Source organism: Lepus europaeus, chromosome 19, assembly GCF_033115175.1.
Source record: "Lepus europaeus isolate LE1 chromosome 19, mLepTim1.pri, whole genome shotgun sequence".
Classification (NCBI taxonomy): domain Eukaryota; kingdom Metazoa; phylum Chordata; class Mammalia; order Lagomorpha; family Leporidae; genus Lepus; species Lepus europaeus.
This window is the reverse complement of record NC_084845.1, coordinates 68,344,499-68,363,177: the sequence shown is the minus strand read 5'-3', so window position 1 is coordinate 68,363,177 and position 18,679 is coordinate 68,344,499. Positions and strand designations below refer to the sequence as shown.

The window sequence follows — 18,679 nt, the reverse complement described above, 5'->3', positions numbered from 1 at the left end:
TTTGGGAGCTGGATTACCGTGGTGCTCTGTGACTGTAAAGAGCCTGTCATCTCTGCTGGGTGAACACAGCATAAATGTATTTCGTGAAGAGAGAAGTCCTCTCTTCTTGCTGCTATCCCATCTCATTGTCAACCGTGAAAACTAACACTGAGAGAGTGCTTATGGGTAAGTTACTGGCTCACATCTTATTTAGGCTTCCCAGGAGGCCTGGGGGTCAGGTCTGGGATTGTCCTTATCAAAGCAGATGAGGAAACCGGGGGCTTGCCATGGCTAAATGCCTCGCTCTCGTCATTCGGCTAAGAGGCAAAGGTGGGCAATGAATTAGGGTCTGAAACCGGCACTCATGGCCTTGGCCAGCCTCTAGGACCAGGCTGTGGTCAAGGCAAGGTCATCCTAGGGGGCCAGACCCAGCCCAGCTACTACAGACCAATGAGTCCAACACGAAGGCACAGAGGATGTGCGCAAGGTCATGGTGGAGGCCAAGACTCTTCAAGGCCACACTCAGAGTCGGGAAGCAGGAACACAACTTGGGAGCCCCTTCCTGGGCTCCAGCCCCGCTGTCGTCATCAGCGGGACGACCCCATCCTTGCAACTGGGTTTCAGACCCCAGGGCCCAGAATCCCGCTGCGTGAGCGTCCCGTTCTGCTTTCTTGGCTGACACAACAGAGCAAGTGGGATTCGCACAGGGTGGTTCACCATCTGTGTTTCATTTGCGAGGCTAATGTGCTATTTTTAAAATAATAAGACAATTTATTTACATTTACACTTCCCCTTCTAATTTCTCAGCAGCAAGAGATACAAAAAAAAACAGACAAAATTATCCCAACAAAAATATTTATGAGTAAATAGCTGGCAGCAACGATAAAGATCCTACTACCTGGATAATTCTGGCCCCACCCACCCAGACAGAGAATCTTCCTGACAGCAGGACTGAATTGCGTGTAATTACTGCCGATGTTTTAAACATGATGATAATGAGAAAAGTATTAGCATCAGATCAGAAGGGCTGAAAATATCTATTTTCCTGAGCACGTCTCCTTCTGTCTCAAGGCACGGTGGGGAATGCCACCCCTCATTCTCCCGGCATTCTGGCTTGGTATCGTCGCCCTGACAGATTTCTTTAGTGCATCTTTGGAGATGCGACCTACATGACCTCATTCTGACCAAACGTGGAGTTCTCTCTCAGAGCCCGCCAGCTACACCCTCACATTCCCGGGGCTTCTCTGCATCGGACATCTCCCCAGGAGTCCTCGGCTTTCCTCTCTGATGCTTCCAAGGATTCCTGAAAAGCTCATAGCAAATAAACGCACACAAATCTAGAAATACGTCCTGATCTGACACGTAATGGAGGAGAGAAGAAAAACACTCTCAGTGTTCAAACCTGACCTCAAAACCAGGACATTATATAAAGTTTCAGAAAATCTTTCATCAGCTGAAAATAGAAAATAAATTCCATTCCGAGTCCTAATGTCTTTTATTGGCAGGGCATTTTTACAGGTGGGCTATCACCTTCCTTAGATCACCTAGGAGACAACACACAATAGGGTAAAGGCAAATTCAAACAAAGCAAGTGCTGGGCTCCAACTCCTTGGGAAGACGAATGATGCTTTCACAATGAGAATATCACGATCGCTTTTTAAGGGCCTCTTCTGGAAACTGTTTCCATTTGGAAAAAAAAACAAAAAACCACCACTCTGGCCATCAGCTACTCTGAGTAGCTGCAAATTGTGGCTGTGTTCAGAAAAGTTGGCAGATTTCTGCTGATGAATTTCTGTCTCGCGGCCAAGATGATCAACTAAATAAACCATTTATCAAACATTAGAGACCTTTATCTGATTTTCTTTGTGGCGCAGCCAGACGCAGTTTGGAAATGTAGACAGAGATGCCAGAATGGAGGGGCTGAGCACAGCTACGGAGAAGAACAAAACGGTGCCCAAAGGAACCCGCTTGCATGGAGGAGGATGCACAGCCCTTGTTTCCTGCAGGCACTGCCCCAAATACCGAAGCAGAGGCACAGGTCCTGACGCTCATCCTCCCCACCAAATGGACCAGCACGCGGCTCCTCAGAACCTCCTGCAGTGTTCCTGGCAGGCATAGGCAGCAAGTGAACATGTTTGCTTACGTATGATTGCACAAGGGTAAGAGCAAGTGTTCAACTCAGATAAAATGCTTTCCTCTGTTTATATACTGAGGTTAGCACGTGAACCCTGCAGTGTATCCTCAGGCACGAACCGAAGGAACATAGTTCATCACCTATCCATCTACTTACCCTTCCATCCACCAATCCATACATCCACCCACCTCCCCATCTACCTACCCGTCCATCCATCCACCAATCCATACACCCACCCTCCATCCTCCATCTACCTACCCACCCATCCATCCACCAGCCCACCCATCCCCATCCCCATCCATCCACCAATCCACATACCCACCCCTCATCCCCCATCTATCTACCCACCCAGCCACCCAGCCGTCCACCAGCCCACCTATCCCTATCTACCTACCCACCCATCCATCCACCAATCCATACACCCACCCCCCACCCCCCATCTACCTACCCACCCATCCATCCACCAATCCATACACCCACTCCCCATCCCCCATCTATCTACCCACCCAGCCACCCAGCTGTCCACCGGCCCACCCCTCCCATGCAGCCAGCAAATCTTTACTGAGTGCTGACTACTGACTTGGCACTTTGTTAATGAGACCACGCAGACAAAGCCGCAGGGCCCCTGGCTTCCTGAAGTGCACTCCCCATAGGGTTTCAGAGAACGCCAAGAGACAAGCTTGTAGTGGAAAACGTGCCACTTCCCAGTGAAACTTGATTTCTGTTATCACTGAGCTGATGGCACGGAAGGCCAATGACGGGCCACGTCTGTTGCTCCCGATACTCAGCTGTGAGTTTCCCCTCTCGCTCTCTATCCTTCCTTCCTTCACCTACAAAAAGTTGGTTTCCTGAGTATCTGTCATGTGCTAAGGACAGGGTGTGTCAAGCAAGAGCCAGACACATTCTCCTTCCTCCTGCATCCTGGAAGGTGAGACGTGCAGGAGCGATGAGGCTCCCACCTGCACTGGACCCAGGTGAGACAGCGTCAGGAGCTCTGAGGGTGAGGGGAAGAATGGATGACGGCCACTAGATGGCCTTACAGGTCATTCCCCACCGCCACGCCTCACTACGCTCATGGACAGCTCATGGCAAAGTGAATATGTGACAGGTGAGGAGACGAGCGGGCAGGTTTGAAGAGAACGCTCCGTGCCTGCCACCTCTGCAGATGCCACACGGCCCCTCCCTCCTGCCACGTCCTCCTTGCGAGATGAAAAAGGGCACCACCTGTGCCAGTGCCGGCCAGCAGGTTTCTGGGCCTCCCACTTCCTGCACTCAGGGAGACACATGGAGTCATCGCTTAGAGACCAAGGGGTCACCAAGGAGAGCGTTAGTCCGGCCTCAGGAGCCGCTGCTCTGGGAGGAACCCCTGCCTTATTTGCTGACATGCGTGCTCCCATGTGCCGTCAGATGCACAGTAAGAGGACAGGGGACCAAGCTTAAGTTCATGGGAGGGAACGGTGCTGTGGTGGAGTGGGTTAAGCCATTGTATGCAATGCTGGCTTCCTTCGTGGGTGCCAGTACAAGTCCTGGCTGCTCCACTTCCCATCCAGCTCCCTGCGAATGCACCCGGAAAAGCAGCAGAGGACGGCCCAAGTGCTTGGGCCCCTGTACCCACATGGGAGACCTGGAAGAAGCTCCTGGCTCCTGGCTTTGGCCTGGCCCAGCTCTGGCTGTTGTGGTCATTTGGAAAGTGAACCAGTGGATGGAAGATCTCTTTCCCCTCTGCCGCATACCCCCCTATAACTCTGCCTTTCAAATAAATAAATAAATCTTAACAAAAAAAAAAAAAACACCTAAGACATCAATGCCCTTCTTAGAACTCTTGAGACAAAGAATGGGAAATTATTCCACGACCCCACTGCAGGGACCCGCCACACCCATAGGAGTCCCAGGAAGTGTGCCGAGTCTCCGAGAGAGGAAGGCAGTGCCAGCACTGGGCGACACCACAGGGATCTGACCATTTAGGAATCCTGTCTGACCCCTCCCTCCACCTGCCAAAGGCAGCTCTGCACAGCCCCAGGCAGCAGCTGAGGCTCAGGGAAGCCTAGGAACAGGTCCACCCTGCAGATGGCGCTGTGTCGCCTGGGTTAGCCCTGAACCCTGGAACCCCTCGCAGAAATGTGACACCCGTCATTCATTCTCCATGACGTTCCAATTTTGCTTAAATTGTGTTTATCTCTTTTGGAGTTTGTTTATGCACTCTGAGTGGAAAAACTTCATTCAGTTCTCACAATTATACACTTATTGCAACTTAGCACAGCCCAAATGAGATCACGAGTGGGGAACTTATTTGTCCCCAAGATAAAGTCTAAAAAAAAAAAAAAAAACAGAATGGTACACTGTATTATCACTTCAGTTTGCAGAGACTTAGAAAATATTTTCTTCCAAAACAAAGAGAAGCTGGAATGGAGAAGTCATCATAGCTCATCTTGCAAAAACCTTTGGGAGAACTATGGGAAACCTGGCGCATGTGTGAATACATGTGTGTGCGTGCACATGCATGGGTGTGCATGCCTTGTGTACACGCATGTGTGCATACATGTATAAGTGCACACATGTGTGGGTCGCACATGCATGCGCATGTGCATGTGTAGGCATGTATGTGGACATGTATGTGTGCACACATGTGTGTCAATGCATACACGTGTGGACACGTGTGTGTGCATGCACATGAGTGTGGTGGGAACAAGGAGTACGCTGGGAAGTCCTCACCTGCCCCCAGAGAGGAAGGCGACAAAGCAGCCAGGGTTGGAGAGAGGGAGAGGAACAAAAACAGAGGGAACAGATCCAATAATTTTTTCTACTTGCCCATTTTTCAACTTATCACAATGATATTTTCTGAGGGACACCCACAGTTCCAGTGCCAACGTCTTTCCCTCTCTCTGAATAATTTCCATTCCTAGCCACTGTTTCCTCCCTTCAATTGCAAGGGTCTGAGGGTCAGCTCACAATCGTTCTTGGGTTTCTTCCTCTATACCACACAAACATTTAAGTAGGGTTCCCTGGGGTGCTCAGCCTGTGTGATGTACAAACACATACGAGACCAGTCTCTGCTCTCGGGAAACTGAAAGCCTAGGCCGACATGGCCAAGAGAACTTTCTGGAACGATGGCAGTGTTCTAAACCTGCACAGCCCCAGACAGCAACTGCTGAGCACCTGAGTGTGACGATATGCTGAGAAAGTGATGGTTACATTTAAACCTGAATTAACCTAAATCACGGTTTGGATATCTGCATGTGACAAGGGACAGGACAGGCCTAGAAAGGGCTGTTCTTTAGGGGACACATGAGTACAGCAGTGGCATGCGCCAAATGGCATCCACAGCTCCAGAGACCGGGGAGGGGCGTGGACAGAATGGTGGGAGGCTCAGGCGGATGAGGCTCAGGGGCTTCTTATAGGAGGTTGGTCTGGCCCAGAACCTCACCAGAAGCCACGGCAGAGAGCAGCAGACACAGCAGGGGGAGGCGGCAGCCTGGACCATGGATTGCTTTCACCAGTTACACTGGGGCCGAAACACCCAGGACACGTTTGGGAACCCCAGCACTGACTGCGGAGCAGAGGTCACGGCGACTCCAGGGTGCCTGATGTCAGAAACGGGGACTACGAGGAGGGAGCAGGTGCTGGGTGCTCAGAAAGGTTGAGGGGCGGCTGGGTGTCCACAGTGGGCTCGGGAATGCTGTGTCGAGAGTGCCGGGAGGGTCTTCTACTCAAGGAAGCTGAGGGTGGACGACGGGGTAGACCCCAAAACAGGAAGGGCGGGGCCAGAGTGGCACAGCCAGGCAGACCCAGATGAGGAGGGCGCCTGTTCCCTCCAGTGCGGCTGCTGCTACCCCACCGGTTCCACCTCACTGCCCCACCTCCCACACCTGATTCCGCACCTGTAGGAATCGGGCACAAAGTTCGCAGCATCTCCGATTTTCAGAAAAGCCAGAGATCGCATCACTTTCTTTTTTTTTAGAAACATGAAGCCTGAATCTTTTGATCAGCAACTAACTGTAAAGTGCTAACCAGACGGGGTGACACCAAGGGCTGGCACCTAGACAGAGAGCCAGGGCACCTGTTGGTGCTGTGGGACCCGGGAGGTGGGGGTCGGTTCACAGAGGTGGGTGTGGACTGACCATGTCTGGGGACACCTGCCCGTGACTGTGACTTGGAAGACGGGTCGGAGTTCACCGAGAGCCCAAGGTGAGCAGGACAGCAGGCGAGAGGCGTCACGGAGCCCCCTGCTTCCCCCGGGATTTCTGCACCCAGCCCACTGCAAACATCTCATTTCGCCTTGACACACAACGCACGTGACACCCACGTCGTCCCTGGCCTGACGGCCTCGCTCTACTGTCCCGAGAAAGAACACACGCTCCCGCAGCTCACCTCCCGGTCCAGCAGCGCGGGGGACACCACGGTGACAATGTCCCCCTTCTCGGGATCGATGTAGAACATGTTGGGGGACGGCTTGTCCGGCGTCTGCTGGCGGATGTGGTAGCGCAGGAGGGCGTTGTCGGTGGCTGGGTCATCTGCATCGAAGGCGGTCATGCGCATCACCGTGGTCCCTGCGGGCAGGACGAGGGCGGGAGACGGTTATTGCGTGGGGCAGCCACGGCCAGGATCCCCTCCCCACGCAGTGCCCGTGGTGCCAGCTGCCAATCACTTTCCAAAGGCAGCAAAGAGCATTTCCCCAGTGAGCTCCGCTGCGTCAGCCTTCCTCCATGCTTGCCTCCCGCTCCATCATTCAGACAGGAAATGAAGTCTCAGCGGCTCAGCACAGAGACAGCTGTGCTGCTGTGCTGTGCCTCTCATGGGCGGCCGGCCCACTGTAGCCGTGGCTCCGTCACAGGAGCATCCATCCTAAGCAACGCCAGACGTGGGCCTGGGTCCAGCGCTGGGGAAATGCGGGTGGGACAAGGACCTTCTGTGGTACCCAGGCAGGAGGCGCAGGTATATGAAGCAGAAAGCACCAAGAAATGCATCAGGGCACAGGGAGGGTGCTGCCAGCACACAGAGCCACCTCACCCGGCCGCGGGCTCAGGAGAGGTGGCGGGTGGGGACAGGGAAGTCGCGAGGGGCACCGAGCGAGGTGGCAGGGGCACCACAAGGACCAAGGTCCCCAGCCGAAGGGAATGGCAACATAGTGAGCACCTAGTACAAAGCGGCTACGCTGTCTCAGGCGTAAACAGGGTGGCACGGTCAGGCTCTCACCCAGACACACAGAGAACCTAATTCTAGAGCAAGCGTGTGGGCTAACTGGGCACACCAAGGCTTGAGAAGGGTGTCAGGTTATGGGTCTTGCTCCCATGTGGCTTTTGGGAAGAGGACAATTAGACAGCAAGTGGTAACACAGCACATTCCCCTCCTTGGCATCCTTTGTCCAGAAGCACTCGCACCTGAGTGCAAGGGGTTTGTGCAAGGAAGCCCAGGGCAGGACTACCCGTCAGGGCGGAAAATCTGGAAGCGACCCAACTGTCCAACAACGGGGGCTTGCTACCATCAGGCTCTCCCCACACTATGAAATACTTTGCTGTAGCTTCAATTAAAAAGGCCTAGCGTGTTCTCTAACATTAAGTGAAAAGCGTCGGGTGGGAGGATGACGTCCACAGGACATCAACGCTGTGGACCTGCTTGCGTGCCGAAAATTACCGTAGCGGATGCATACATTCCGCAGGGATGGTTTATGGGCAGAAATGCACGGGGGAGGGTCTCCAGAGGTGGACGCCGCCCTGGGGACGGTGGCTGAAACTGGGGAAGCACAGAGGGATTAGGATTAGGGATGGCCATCGGGGACGATGTCGGGCTGATCTGGAGTATCTTATTTTCCTTAGGAGCACGTATGGCTTTTACAATTAAAATGTAATTTTAAAAGAGCACAACTAAGTACGGGATGGATGCAGTAACAGTGTGCGCGGCCTCTGCCTGGGACTCCTGTGGCGCGTTCTCCGAGTGCCTGGTTTGAGTCCCGCCTCCACTTCTGATGCCGCTTCCTGCTACTGCCCTTACGAGGCAGCAGGTGACGGCCCCAGCACTCGGGTTCCTGCAGCCCACAAAGGAGACACAGAGCGCCTGACTCCTGGCTGCTGTGGGTGACTGAGGAGTGATCCACTGCATGGAAGATTCTCTCTCGCTCCCCCCCCCCCGGCTCTCTCTTTCTCTGTCAAATAAATAAATGAAAATAAATAAATGAAACTTAAGGAATGGGAAGCATGGGCTAGAACTGGACCAGGCCAATTTGCTTGCCCCTGCGTAGCATCTTTCTCTGCTCAAGGTGACCTGTTCAACCACAGCTTCTCATCTGTTACCGTGGCCATCCAGAGGAAGGCGGTAGAGCCGCCGTGCCAGCAGGGGGGTTTATGTACAGGAAATCCTGAATCTGCAGTGGAGCTCAGGATGTGCTGAGCCCCACCACCACCCCTCGTACACCGGTGCTCCTCAAGCGTCATTGTCAGCTCATCTCTTCCCACAGCTGGAATCCAGTTATCAGCCCTCGGGACTCACTGACCGGGTGAACGCGGGAACCTGGATCAGGGCGTTCGGCAGCCTCGGTCAGCGTCGCTCACGTTGCCAAGGCTTCGAGGCGCGTTTTCTCTCTACCCTGCTTCTCCACCCTGCAGTGGCTGCAGAGAAAGCTCCAAGGCCCGGTGTAACAACAGAACATTCCTGGCACACAGGGCCCCTGCACCCTGCCTGAGACAAACGGCACTGCTGCCCATCGATCCTCCCTGCTACGGAATTAGGGGCCCGGCGCACTGGGGTTGGCTGAAACGTGACGTCTGTTTGTCTTCCTCACCCGGAGCACAGGCCTACCTGAAGGTCTCTGTCGGAAATCAGAGGCAGATTCCCAGCCTCTGGTCTCACCCAGCCACGTGCTGAATGAGCTTCACGTAACCACTGGCAGAGCACGCGGCTCAGGCCCCATCAATCCCACGCCAAGCAGCCTCAGGTTAAGGACACTTGACCCAGGGCTTCGCACTTGGTCAGCGTCTAATGAACACTTGATTGACTGAACCCGTGCCCTACATACTCTGCCTTTAATTGAAGTCATCAGGAACAAGAGGAAGAAAGTACAGGAATGAAGTCATCAGACTGCACCTGACACATGCATTAACATGATCACACGGGGAGGAAAAAAAGACCTCTCGGCCGATGGCTCTCTGCTTTCCACCGGAGATTCGCTGAGAATGTCTTTATGGTTTTTATGGGTCTGATAAGATAATATAATAAAAAGCTACGCTGGAATATTCTCAAGGTTATGCAGAAAATGCTTTTTATTTTACTGAATCGTCAGGGAAAAGTGAACTTGGTCTTAAGCCCTGCCTTTGTCCTAACCCAGATGTGAATTCATAATGGGATCCACTTCGGAGTCAATTCTGCCTCCAAGCCATCCTGTTAATGGGTTTGCGGCACGGAAGAAAACACGTGCAGAGAGACACGCCCGGGACTCCAGCGTTGATTGACTTGTGCTATCTCGGACAAGTTAATCAACCCCCTTGAGCTCCGATGTCCCCTTCTGCAGCACAAGAACCCTAATAACGCTTTCCTCTCAGGTCGCTGTGAGCATTGAATGCAATCAGGTGTTTGAAGGCCTGGCTGGCTTCAGCGCTGTTGCTTCAGCGCTTGGGAAGGGTCCCTACCCTGGACTCCGCGTCAGTCACATGGAGCCTCAGATACAAGGGCTGAGAATAAAGTCACCCACAGGACCGGGGGCCTGGGACCCACGGCCTCTGAGTGGCCCTGCCTCCCCTCCCCTTCTACCCTGCCGGCCATCTGAGGGTGCAGATTAGGGTGTCTGCAATGAGCACCCTAACTTCCTGCTGGTGCACACACATGCACTCCTTGCACGCACACTTCCTGCCGTCTACACTGCTTCTCCGTGTGGCACTCCCATCCCTATCCTCAAGGCTATTCCCTGAATCCCAGGTCCTCTGCCGAGCCCAGGGCTCTGTGTGGCTCCTGCCGGGAGGCTGAGTCACAATTTCCTTACTTCTCTTCCTTCTTTCCCATCTTGGTCCATCTGGGATGCTACACCCAAGTCCCTGTGGCTGCACACTTTACAAGAAAGCAAGGTTTGCTGAGCTCCCAGTTCTGAAGATCCAAGAGCATGGTGCTGGCATCGGCCTGGCTCAGGTGAGAGCCCTCTGGCTGCTTCACCACTTGGCAGAGAAATGGGAAGGGAACAGGCCTCACACAGAAGGGGCTGAGTGCGTGGGCTGGGCTCACTTCAGAGCAACCCGCGGTCAGGAGCACACACCTACTCTGCCAGTCCAGCACTCTCCTCATCAGAAGGCGGCCCTGCCCACACCTTCCACGACGCTGTCACACTGGGGACATAAGCCTCTGAGAGACAGACTCAAGCCACGTGCAAACCACACAGCCCTGGAAGAGTTCCTCGTGCCTCTAGCCAACCACATGCACCTGCCAGCCTCCGGGAGACTGTCACCTGCTGTGCTCCCCGAACTTGGAAGAGTCACTTTCCGTGGTCAGGTGCACGGAGCCGCACCTGAGCCCAGGGTGCAGGCTGTGTTTCGTTCATCTCTCTGAGCTCAGTATCTGACACTATGTTTCCTCCTCCCCGGCTCTCTGAGTTGAATTGTGTTCTCGTCCTTCATCAGGGCTTTACCTCATTCTCCGCTGACCAGGGGCTGTCAATGATTGGCCTAGGGAACGAGAGGCCAACAGAGCAACGTGCTATGACATTTTGGGTGCATCACCTCTGAGCTCTCTGGTGCCCTTTGGAGGCCCTTGCTGGAACCAGATTCAGAGGTCCCGTCCCAAGTTCAAGCCCAGGGTCGGCATCCGGCAGGTGGGCGCCCATGTCGCTCTTCCCACCACCTGTGGGTGCTGCCGGGCGCTTCCTCTTTGCCCAAGTCCACACCCTGGACTCTGAGAAGCCCTGGTGAATTCCCACCAGCCCAGACCGTGCCCATCTGTGCTCATCTCGTGCTTCTGACGGCAGAGAAAGGGTAATTACACGACAGACACACGTCCGGTCGGGTCCTCCACACAGTGCGCGCCTGTCTTCCCCCGTCACATATTCTGAGCATCAACATAAACGATAATCGCCCTGTCACTCCCCGAGCCAGAAGAACTGGCGCCGGCCCGGCCGAGGTGGAACGAGAGAATCGCAGGTTGCTCGCCCAGAGGCTCGTGCCGTGCCGTCGGCTTTGTCGCAGCGGGATGTGGCCGTCGGGCTGACAGTCTGATGAACGAGGGTGACTGTTTCGCCTTGGTTGCCTGGCCCCTGCCTCCTGGCTGCAGGTCTCCGATGAAATGAAAGACGCAGGCTCCTGCGCTGGCCTGGAACGCCGGGCTTTGAAGTCCTGCTTCCCTGCAGCTGCCACAGCGCTGTGCCCTGGGAAGGCCGAGCACAGATCTGACTGCGAGGGGTGGCTTACGAGGGGCCAGGGCCAGGGAGGCCACAGGGGCTCCAAGAAATGGCTTCCTCTGGGTCGTGGCTGACAAAGGTATTTCATTCTGCAAGTTTCTTCATCTTCATCCCAAAGCATTTTCTTTCCCTGAGCAAGAAGGCTCAGCCCCTCGTCCAGCACCCCCCTCCTTGTTTTCTGGCCCCACTGCCAGGAGCGAATTGTGTACTGAGATCGGATATACATGCTTGCAATGGATCTTTATACAATTGCAGGCTCTTTTAAAAATTTTAACTAATTCATTTTTAGCTACTTGAAAGGTAGAGAGAGACACAGACAGACAGACAGACCGAGACAGAGATCTTTCATCCACTAGTTCACTCTCGAAATGCTCACAACAGCCAGGACTAGGTCAGGCCAGAGCCAGGAGCCCAAACTTAATCCACGCATCTCATTAGCTGGCAGGGACAAGGAATGCACCATGGTGGGCGTTCCAGAGATGGCAGGCTTGTTCTTGTTGAGCTTCTGACCAGCGCCATTTGAAAATCAGCTTGGGGGCTGGTGCTGTGGCGTGGTGGGTAAAGCTGCCGCCTGCAATGCCGGCATCCCGTATGGGCGCCGGTTCAAGTCCCAACTGCTGCAATTCTGATCCAGCTCCCTGCTGTGGCCTGGGAAAGCAGTAGAAGATGGCCCAAGTCCTTGGGCCACTATACCCATATGGGAAAACAGGAAGAAATTCTGGGCTCCTGACTTCCGTTGAGCACAGCTTTGACCATTGTGGCTATCTGGGGAGTGAACCGGCGGATGGAAGCCCTCTCTCTCTCTCTCTCTCTCTCCCTCTCTCTCTCTTTCTCTCTCTGCCTTTCCAATACAGGAAACGTAATAAAAAGATCACTGAGTGGAAGCAGAAAGGCCAAACAAAACGGGCTACGCTGGTCTGAGGTTCCAACGTTCACTTTTCCAACATCTGACCTTGAACTGTTGGCAGAGCCTGGTCTTTCCCCCATGGCACGAAGGAGATGCGGTGACTGTGCACCCTGGTGATAGGCGGCAACTCTGCCAGAGCATCCCCACTAGCGGCTTGCCCCTCCTCCCCCCACCTCCGTCTTTGGAAGAGGAAATTCCCCATGTGTCCCGGGATGATCCAGCTGGGAGGGAGCCGCCCTCTCCCTGGGCTCCCCGAAGCCCTGGCCTGCGCCCCCACACTCCCCCAGGACTCAGCGTGCAGCTCTGACTGGCCGCTCCCCGAGTGGTGCTTTAGTTGCCACATAGCAAGTCCCTCCTGGAGCCGGGATTTGAACTCTGCCTGGTAAGGGGATTACGGCCCACACGTTGCCGCCCGGTTCCCATCCTTTCTTTTCCCTTAGGAACAAAACTTGCACTTCAGCCTGCCACACTGCTGATGAGCCCAGACACTGGCTGTCCCCGGTTTACCTGGCAGCGAATGTGGCCATGGGCTGTTTTAGACAATGACAGTGTAATTACAACAGCATGTGGAAGACTCCTGGGAAGGTTCTAGAGAGAGCACATGCAGGAGGGGTGTGGTCTTGGAACCTCCTGCTGCCTGGGATGCAGATGCAGTGACTGCAGCTTCAGCAGCCATTATGGAACGTGAGGCAGACAGAGGAGAAAGACGGAGGAGTCTGGTGCCCTGACCCTGATGACCACAGAGCCGCAGGGAGGCCTGAAGTGCCTCCCCGGCCTTGTTTCCGTGATCTTGAAACGTGGGGGGAAAGTGAAATTCCAATTTGAGCCCTGATCACTTAAACTTTGCATGTTTTGTCCTGGGTAGCACCAAAAACGGAAGATAAAGGCAGGAGGTGAAGAATGAAGACATAAACAGATACATTTTATTCGATACTTCATATCATCCTAGAAGGGAAATTCTGTTGCTGTGATCCACGGCTGGGCAAGGCTACTTTAAATAAAATTGGCAGCCCCGGCCAGCTCCTGCGGGGTGGGTAAGTACCAGACTGGGCCACACTCATCTAAACCGTGCAGCAGGCAGACAACCTGTGTGCCCGGACCTCAGGTAAGACGCTTCCATCCGGGGCCCCAAGGCCACCACACCTCCCCACAGCCATGCTGGTAGAGCCTCCTCCACAGGACCTGGGCTGGGACAGACGACCTCCTTGGGCAACGGGACTCAGGCAAACACCACAGACAGAGGGGAGACAGTGCTGCGCCTCGGAGCGTGTCTCCCCCTGTCTTCTCTGGTACGCTGGACAAAGGCCACATGTTTGGGACCCAGCGCTGCCCGGCTGAGGCCCACACCTGACCATGAGACGTGCAGGCTGGGGCCACGCTGGGTCACGCAGCCACGACTGAGCCTGCTGACCACAGTGGCCTAAGGCAAGGTCAGCGGAAGAACCCCCCAGGTGAACCCTTCCAACTGTCGAAATCAAGGGCTTGCTGCAAGCCACTTAATCTTGGTGCATTTTGCTAAACAGCCACCATGAAGTTGTCATGATGGGTGAGTGAACTTGTCTTCCCATAAAAGCTAGGAAACAATGCATTATTTATTTATTTATTTTGACAGGCAGAGTGGATAGTGAGAGAGAGAGCGAGACAGAGAGAAAGGTCTTCCTTTTTGTCGTTGGTTCACCCTCCAATGGCCACGGTGGCCAGCGCATCTCGCTGATCCAAAGCCAGGAGCCAGGTGCTTCTCCTGGTCTCCCATGTGGGTGCAGGGCCCAAGCACTTGGGCCATCCTCTACTGTCTTCCTGGGCCATAGCAGAGAGCTGGCCTGGAAGAGGGGCAACTGGGATAGAATCCGGCGCCCCGACCGGGACTAGAACCCGGTGTGCCGGCACCGCAAGGTGGAGGATTAGCCTGTTAAACTACAGCGCCGGCCAACATTGCGTTATTAAAATGATATAACCCAGGGGGCCAGTGCCATGGCTCACTTGGTTAATCCTCCACCTTGCGGCGCCGGCATCCCATATGGTCGCTGGGTTCTAGTCCCGGTTGCTCCTCTTCCAGTCCAGCTCACTGCTGTGGCCTGGGAAGGCAGTGGAGGATGGCCCAAGTGCTTGGGCCCGGCACACGCATGGGAGACCAGGAGGAAGCACCTGGCTCCTGGCTTCAGATTGGCACAGCTCTGGCCATTGTGATCATTTGGGGAGTGAACCAACCGAAGGAAGACCTTTCTCTCTGTCTCTCTCTCTCTCACTGTCTGTAACTCTACCTATCAAATAAATTTTTTAAAAAAATTAGAAAAAAAAAGATATAACCTATTTTTAATGTGGCAGTTCTCCATTGTAGATAACCAAGCAGCACGGCAGATTTGGGGTATGGACCCTGAAGTAAAGGAACTGGGAAGAGAATGAAATAGAATCTACCTCCCAAGTGGTGAGCTCCGGGGGCTGCCAGTGATGGGACCACCCAGACCCTGCAGTATGTTCTCCACGGAGCATTTCGCCCGCCGGGTGGATTTTATTCCTGTCCTCTGGAGCAGCCCTGAACTAAATGGGCACAAAGAATACGCCCTGTGCAGGCCTGAGTTGAGCGAATGCCAGGAGAGAGGAGCACGGGTCTGTTTCGAGCACAAGAATGCCTTCCATTTCAAGGCAGTCGCTAACCTCATTTACGCGCAGCCCTAAGTGTCTCAGTGCGGCTGCAATTACCAGAGGCTTGATTTGAAATGCAATCGACTTCTCCTCTCAAATTTGCTCCACGTCCTGGGAGCTAGCTGGTTTTTAAAGCACACATTGACAGGCAAATATGTAAGAAGCGATGACAAGTCGAGCCACGGTTGTCTCCCATCTGGCTTCGACGCCTGTTTATTTTTGCTCTGGTGGTGGGGGTGGGGGGAGGCAGGCGTGCTGTGGTTATTCCGGCCCCTTGGCAGCCCAGCTCGGTCTTCATGGTGTCCATGCCCTACTTTTCCGGCGAGCTGTTGTTTAACGAGGCCGCGGTGGGCCAGACCGCAAGGAAGATCTGTTACTGAGATATTAGGTGGCACACGACCGAAACGGGGGCTCCTCCTGGCCTGATTTACTCCACTACTCCAATTTCTTCATTTCACCTGGATTTTTTTTTTTTATTTGATAGGTAGAGTTGTAGACAGTGAGAGAGAGAGACAGAGAGAAAGGTCTTCCTTCGGTTGGTTCACCCTCAAAATGGCCACTATGGCTGGCGCTGCGCTGATCCGAAGCCACAAGCCAGATGCTTCCTCCTGGTCTCCCATGTGGGTGCAGGGCCCAAGCACTTGGGCCATCCTCCACTGCCTTCCCGGGCCACAGCAGAGAGCTGGACTGGAAGAGGAGCAACCGGGACTAGAACCCGGTGCCCATATGGGATGCCGGCACCACAGGCAAAGGATTAACCAAGTGAGCCATGGCATTGGCCCCCTCACCTAGAATTTTAATCATTCTCAAACCTACTAAAAATCCACCTCATCTTTTTATCTATCATTCTTTTCATGCAGTTTTGCCCTTTAAAAATAGAGGATATTCTGAACTAACTGATCTTGCCTACAACACTTCAAAAAGGAAGTTTACATGGAAACACTATCCCTAATGTTCCAGACTAATGAGAAATCTTTATATTGGATTAACTTGGAGCCTCTGTAATTTTCAATTATGAAAATATCTTCCCGTAATGCCCTCTGAACAACAAAAGGACGCCGAATACATTTTTTTGTTTGTTTTCTTCTTTAACCAATTTGTGAGACTTCCCAGGCAGCTCCAGCCCCCCTGAGAACAGTGGTTTCGATGAGTGGTGACTGCACCTCCTCCCGGGGGACTGTGGCAATGCCCGGAGAGGTTTCCGGCTGTCACAGCTGGGCAGGGGACTGGGATGCTGGCACCTGGTGAGCAGAGACCAGAGGGCTTGCTTAACTGCCTGCAGCCACCCACGGCTTCCAAGACACAAAGGCAATGCTTTGCGCGTTGCAGGAGTTTGGCAAACGCTCACTGAATGCATGAGTGAATACATGGGTAAATTTAAAAAGGATGAAAGATTGGATTAACCTTCTCCTCTTATGTACGAAGGTGATGTGGAAGGCAGAGGAAGAAACAGGTCAAGAAGGACTGCGTGGCTCTCAATGAAGGTTAATTAGCGCCCGGGTCAGTTGTGAGCAATAGACCTGGCGTATCTGTCGCCCGCCTGTGTTTAAGGTCAGAGACGAAGCAGCTTTGCTGTGGGAACACTCAGACCATAGCAGGCTAGGCTAGACCGACTGCTGAACCAACCCTGGAATTTCTATGGCTTAACACACACGGTTCATTTCACACGCTAATTTCAAACCCACTTCAGGGTTCCCTTCCCGGGCTGCTCCTGTCCAAGAGGTGCCTTTTAGGGACCCACACTCTCCCAGGGAGACGTTCTCTGGGGCACAAGGTTTCCCGATGGTTGTGGGAGGGGCAGAGTTATGCATTGAATCGTCCAATGCTTCTGTCAGAACTGACCAGCGCTCTTGCTTGCGGGGTCCAGAGCCAGAGCAGGGCCCGTGGGTGTGTGACCCGTGCTCTGTGCTCAGAAGGGCCATGGCTGTGGGTCAGCGCCCTGCTGTCCCCGAACTCTGCACCCTGCAAATGATGCAGTGGGCATGACTACACACTCAACATCCAGGAGCCAGACCCGGGAGAGCTCTGCAGACTCTGGGGTGGCACTGAGACACAGAACAAATGGCAAACGCCCTGGCCACGGGGCCCACACTCCGCCAGTCACGATGGTCCCAGAGCCGCACCTGCTCATCCAGCTCTGGGCTCCTCAGAGGGTTCTGCCCCCCCTGGGTGAGGAGACAACGTGCTAGTGCAGGAGTCAAACCGCGGCTGCTCTGCAATCAAGTCCTCTCGGGCAGCAGCTCCTCCTGCCCCGAGCTGTGGGCCGCCTGCCCTGGGGCACTTCCCCCAGCCCCCACTTCACTCCTCTTGTAACTCCAAGAACTTGAACTCGCTCTCGGCAAGCGAGAGCTGCTAGTTCCTTGGCCTCTGCTTTGTTTGGCTTGTCTGCCTGAGCTGCCCTTCTCCTGTTAGGTACTGCTACGGTCCGAGCATGCTTCCCCCAAGGGCTGCTCTGTCCGGAGCTTGGTTTCCAGTGTGGCCATGCAGAGACATGGCGAGACCTCTGACGGCTGGGGCACGGAGGGAGGTGGTCAGGTCTCTGGGGATGCTGCCCTTGGGAGGGATTAAGGTCATTCTCACAGCACTGTTGGTCGTCACGAGAGTGGCTTGCTGTAAGAGGGTAAGTGTGGCCCCTGAATCTCTCCAGCCTCCTCTCTCTGTGGGATCCCCGCCTCTCACATGGGCTTACGCACGGGGCCATTCAGCGTGATGGGATGCAGCCCGTGGGACGGAGCCTGAGCCGGCACCAGGCTGTCTGGACTTCCAGCTCCCCACACTGCGAGCTGCGTAAGCTCAGACCCAGCCTCGGGCATTTTGTCTGCAGTAACTGAAACGCACTACCACTACCGATGCGTCAGCCTCGCTTTTCCCTCGTCCGAGTGGGACCCCTGAGACGTGGGTCACCCCCAGAACAATGCTGAGGGAACGTGGTGTGGATCCACGGGTTTACAACCAGAGTCACGGGGGGTATTTAAAAATACTCTCTGCCACCCCACCCCACCCCACCCCCGGGAGATTCTGATTCTGTTGGCCAGATGTGTGGTCTGGAGAGTGGGATTCTGGGAAACGATGGAGCCGAACAGATGCAGACTCTGATCCTCCGCTCCGTGGTCATGTGATCTGGCCCCAGGAGCTCACAGAGCCTCAGTCTGCTCATCTGGAAACTGGGCCTATGACTGTGTAGACTTGCATGGAAAATAAGGAGGGCGATGAGGCGGCCTCTGCGCTCCTTCTTTGTGTGGGGGAGACAAACATGCTGGCCACAAACAGTCCTCACAACAGCTGTGCCAGGATAATTAGCTCATTTCCAATTTTTAGGAACAAGAGGCTCAGAGAGCAACCGCTACCCCAAGGTCACCACTGGCCAGTGGCTGAACGCGTATTCCAGGGGGACACCGAGCGTCACAGTAGCGTGGACGAGCCAGGCTCTGCCACCCACACCAGCTCAGCTCTGCAATGGTTCACGCCCCCCACCACCCCACGTGGTTGGTATCGGTAGCTCCATTTCACAGACAGGGAGGCTGAGGCCACAGGAGGTGCACTCAGGGCCCCATCACCCCCGCTGTCCAGCCGGCAGGGGGCTGGGCCCCGACTAGAACCTGGGCAGTGTGGTCGCAGGGGCCGGCTCTCGCCTCTCGCCTCTCGC

At 54.5% G+C, this 18,679-nt stretch overlaps 1 protein-coding gene across 1 annotated transcript in view; it reads right to left on the bottom strand.

Moving 5' to 3' along the window:
• The window catches only part of CDH13 (cadherin 13), a 983,749-nt gene that overhangs the window by 211,286 nt on the left and 753,784 nt on the right, over positions 1-18,679 (bottom strand). Inside the window, exon 7 of the mRNA XM_062176103.1 lies at positions 6,482-6,660. Coding sequence (XP_062032087.1) covers positions 6,482-6,660 — 179 coding nt within the window. The remainder of the gene's footprint in view (positions 1-6,481; positions 6,661-18,679) is intronic.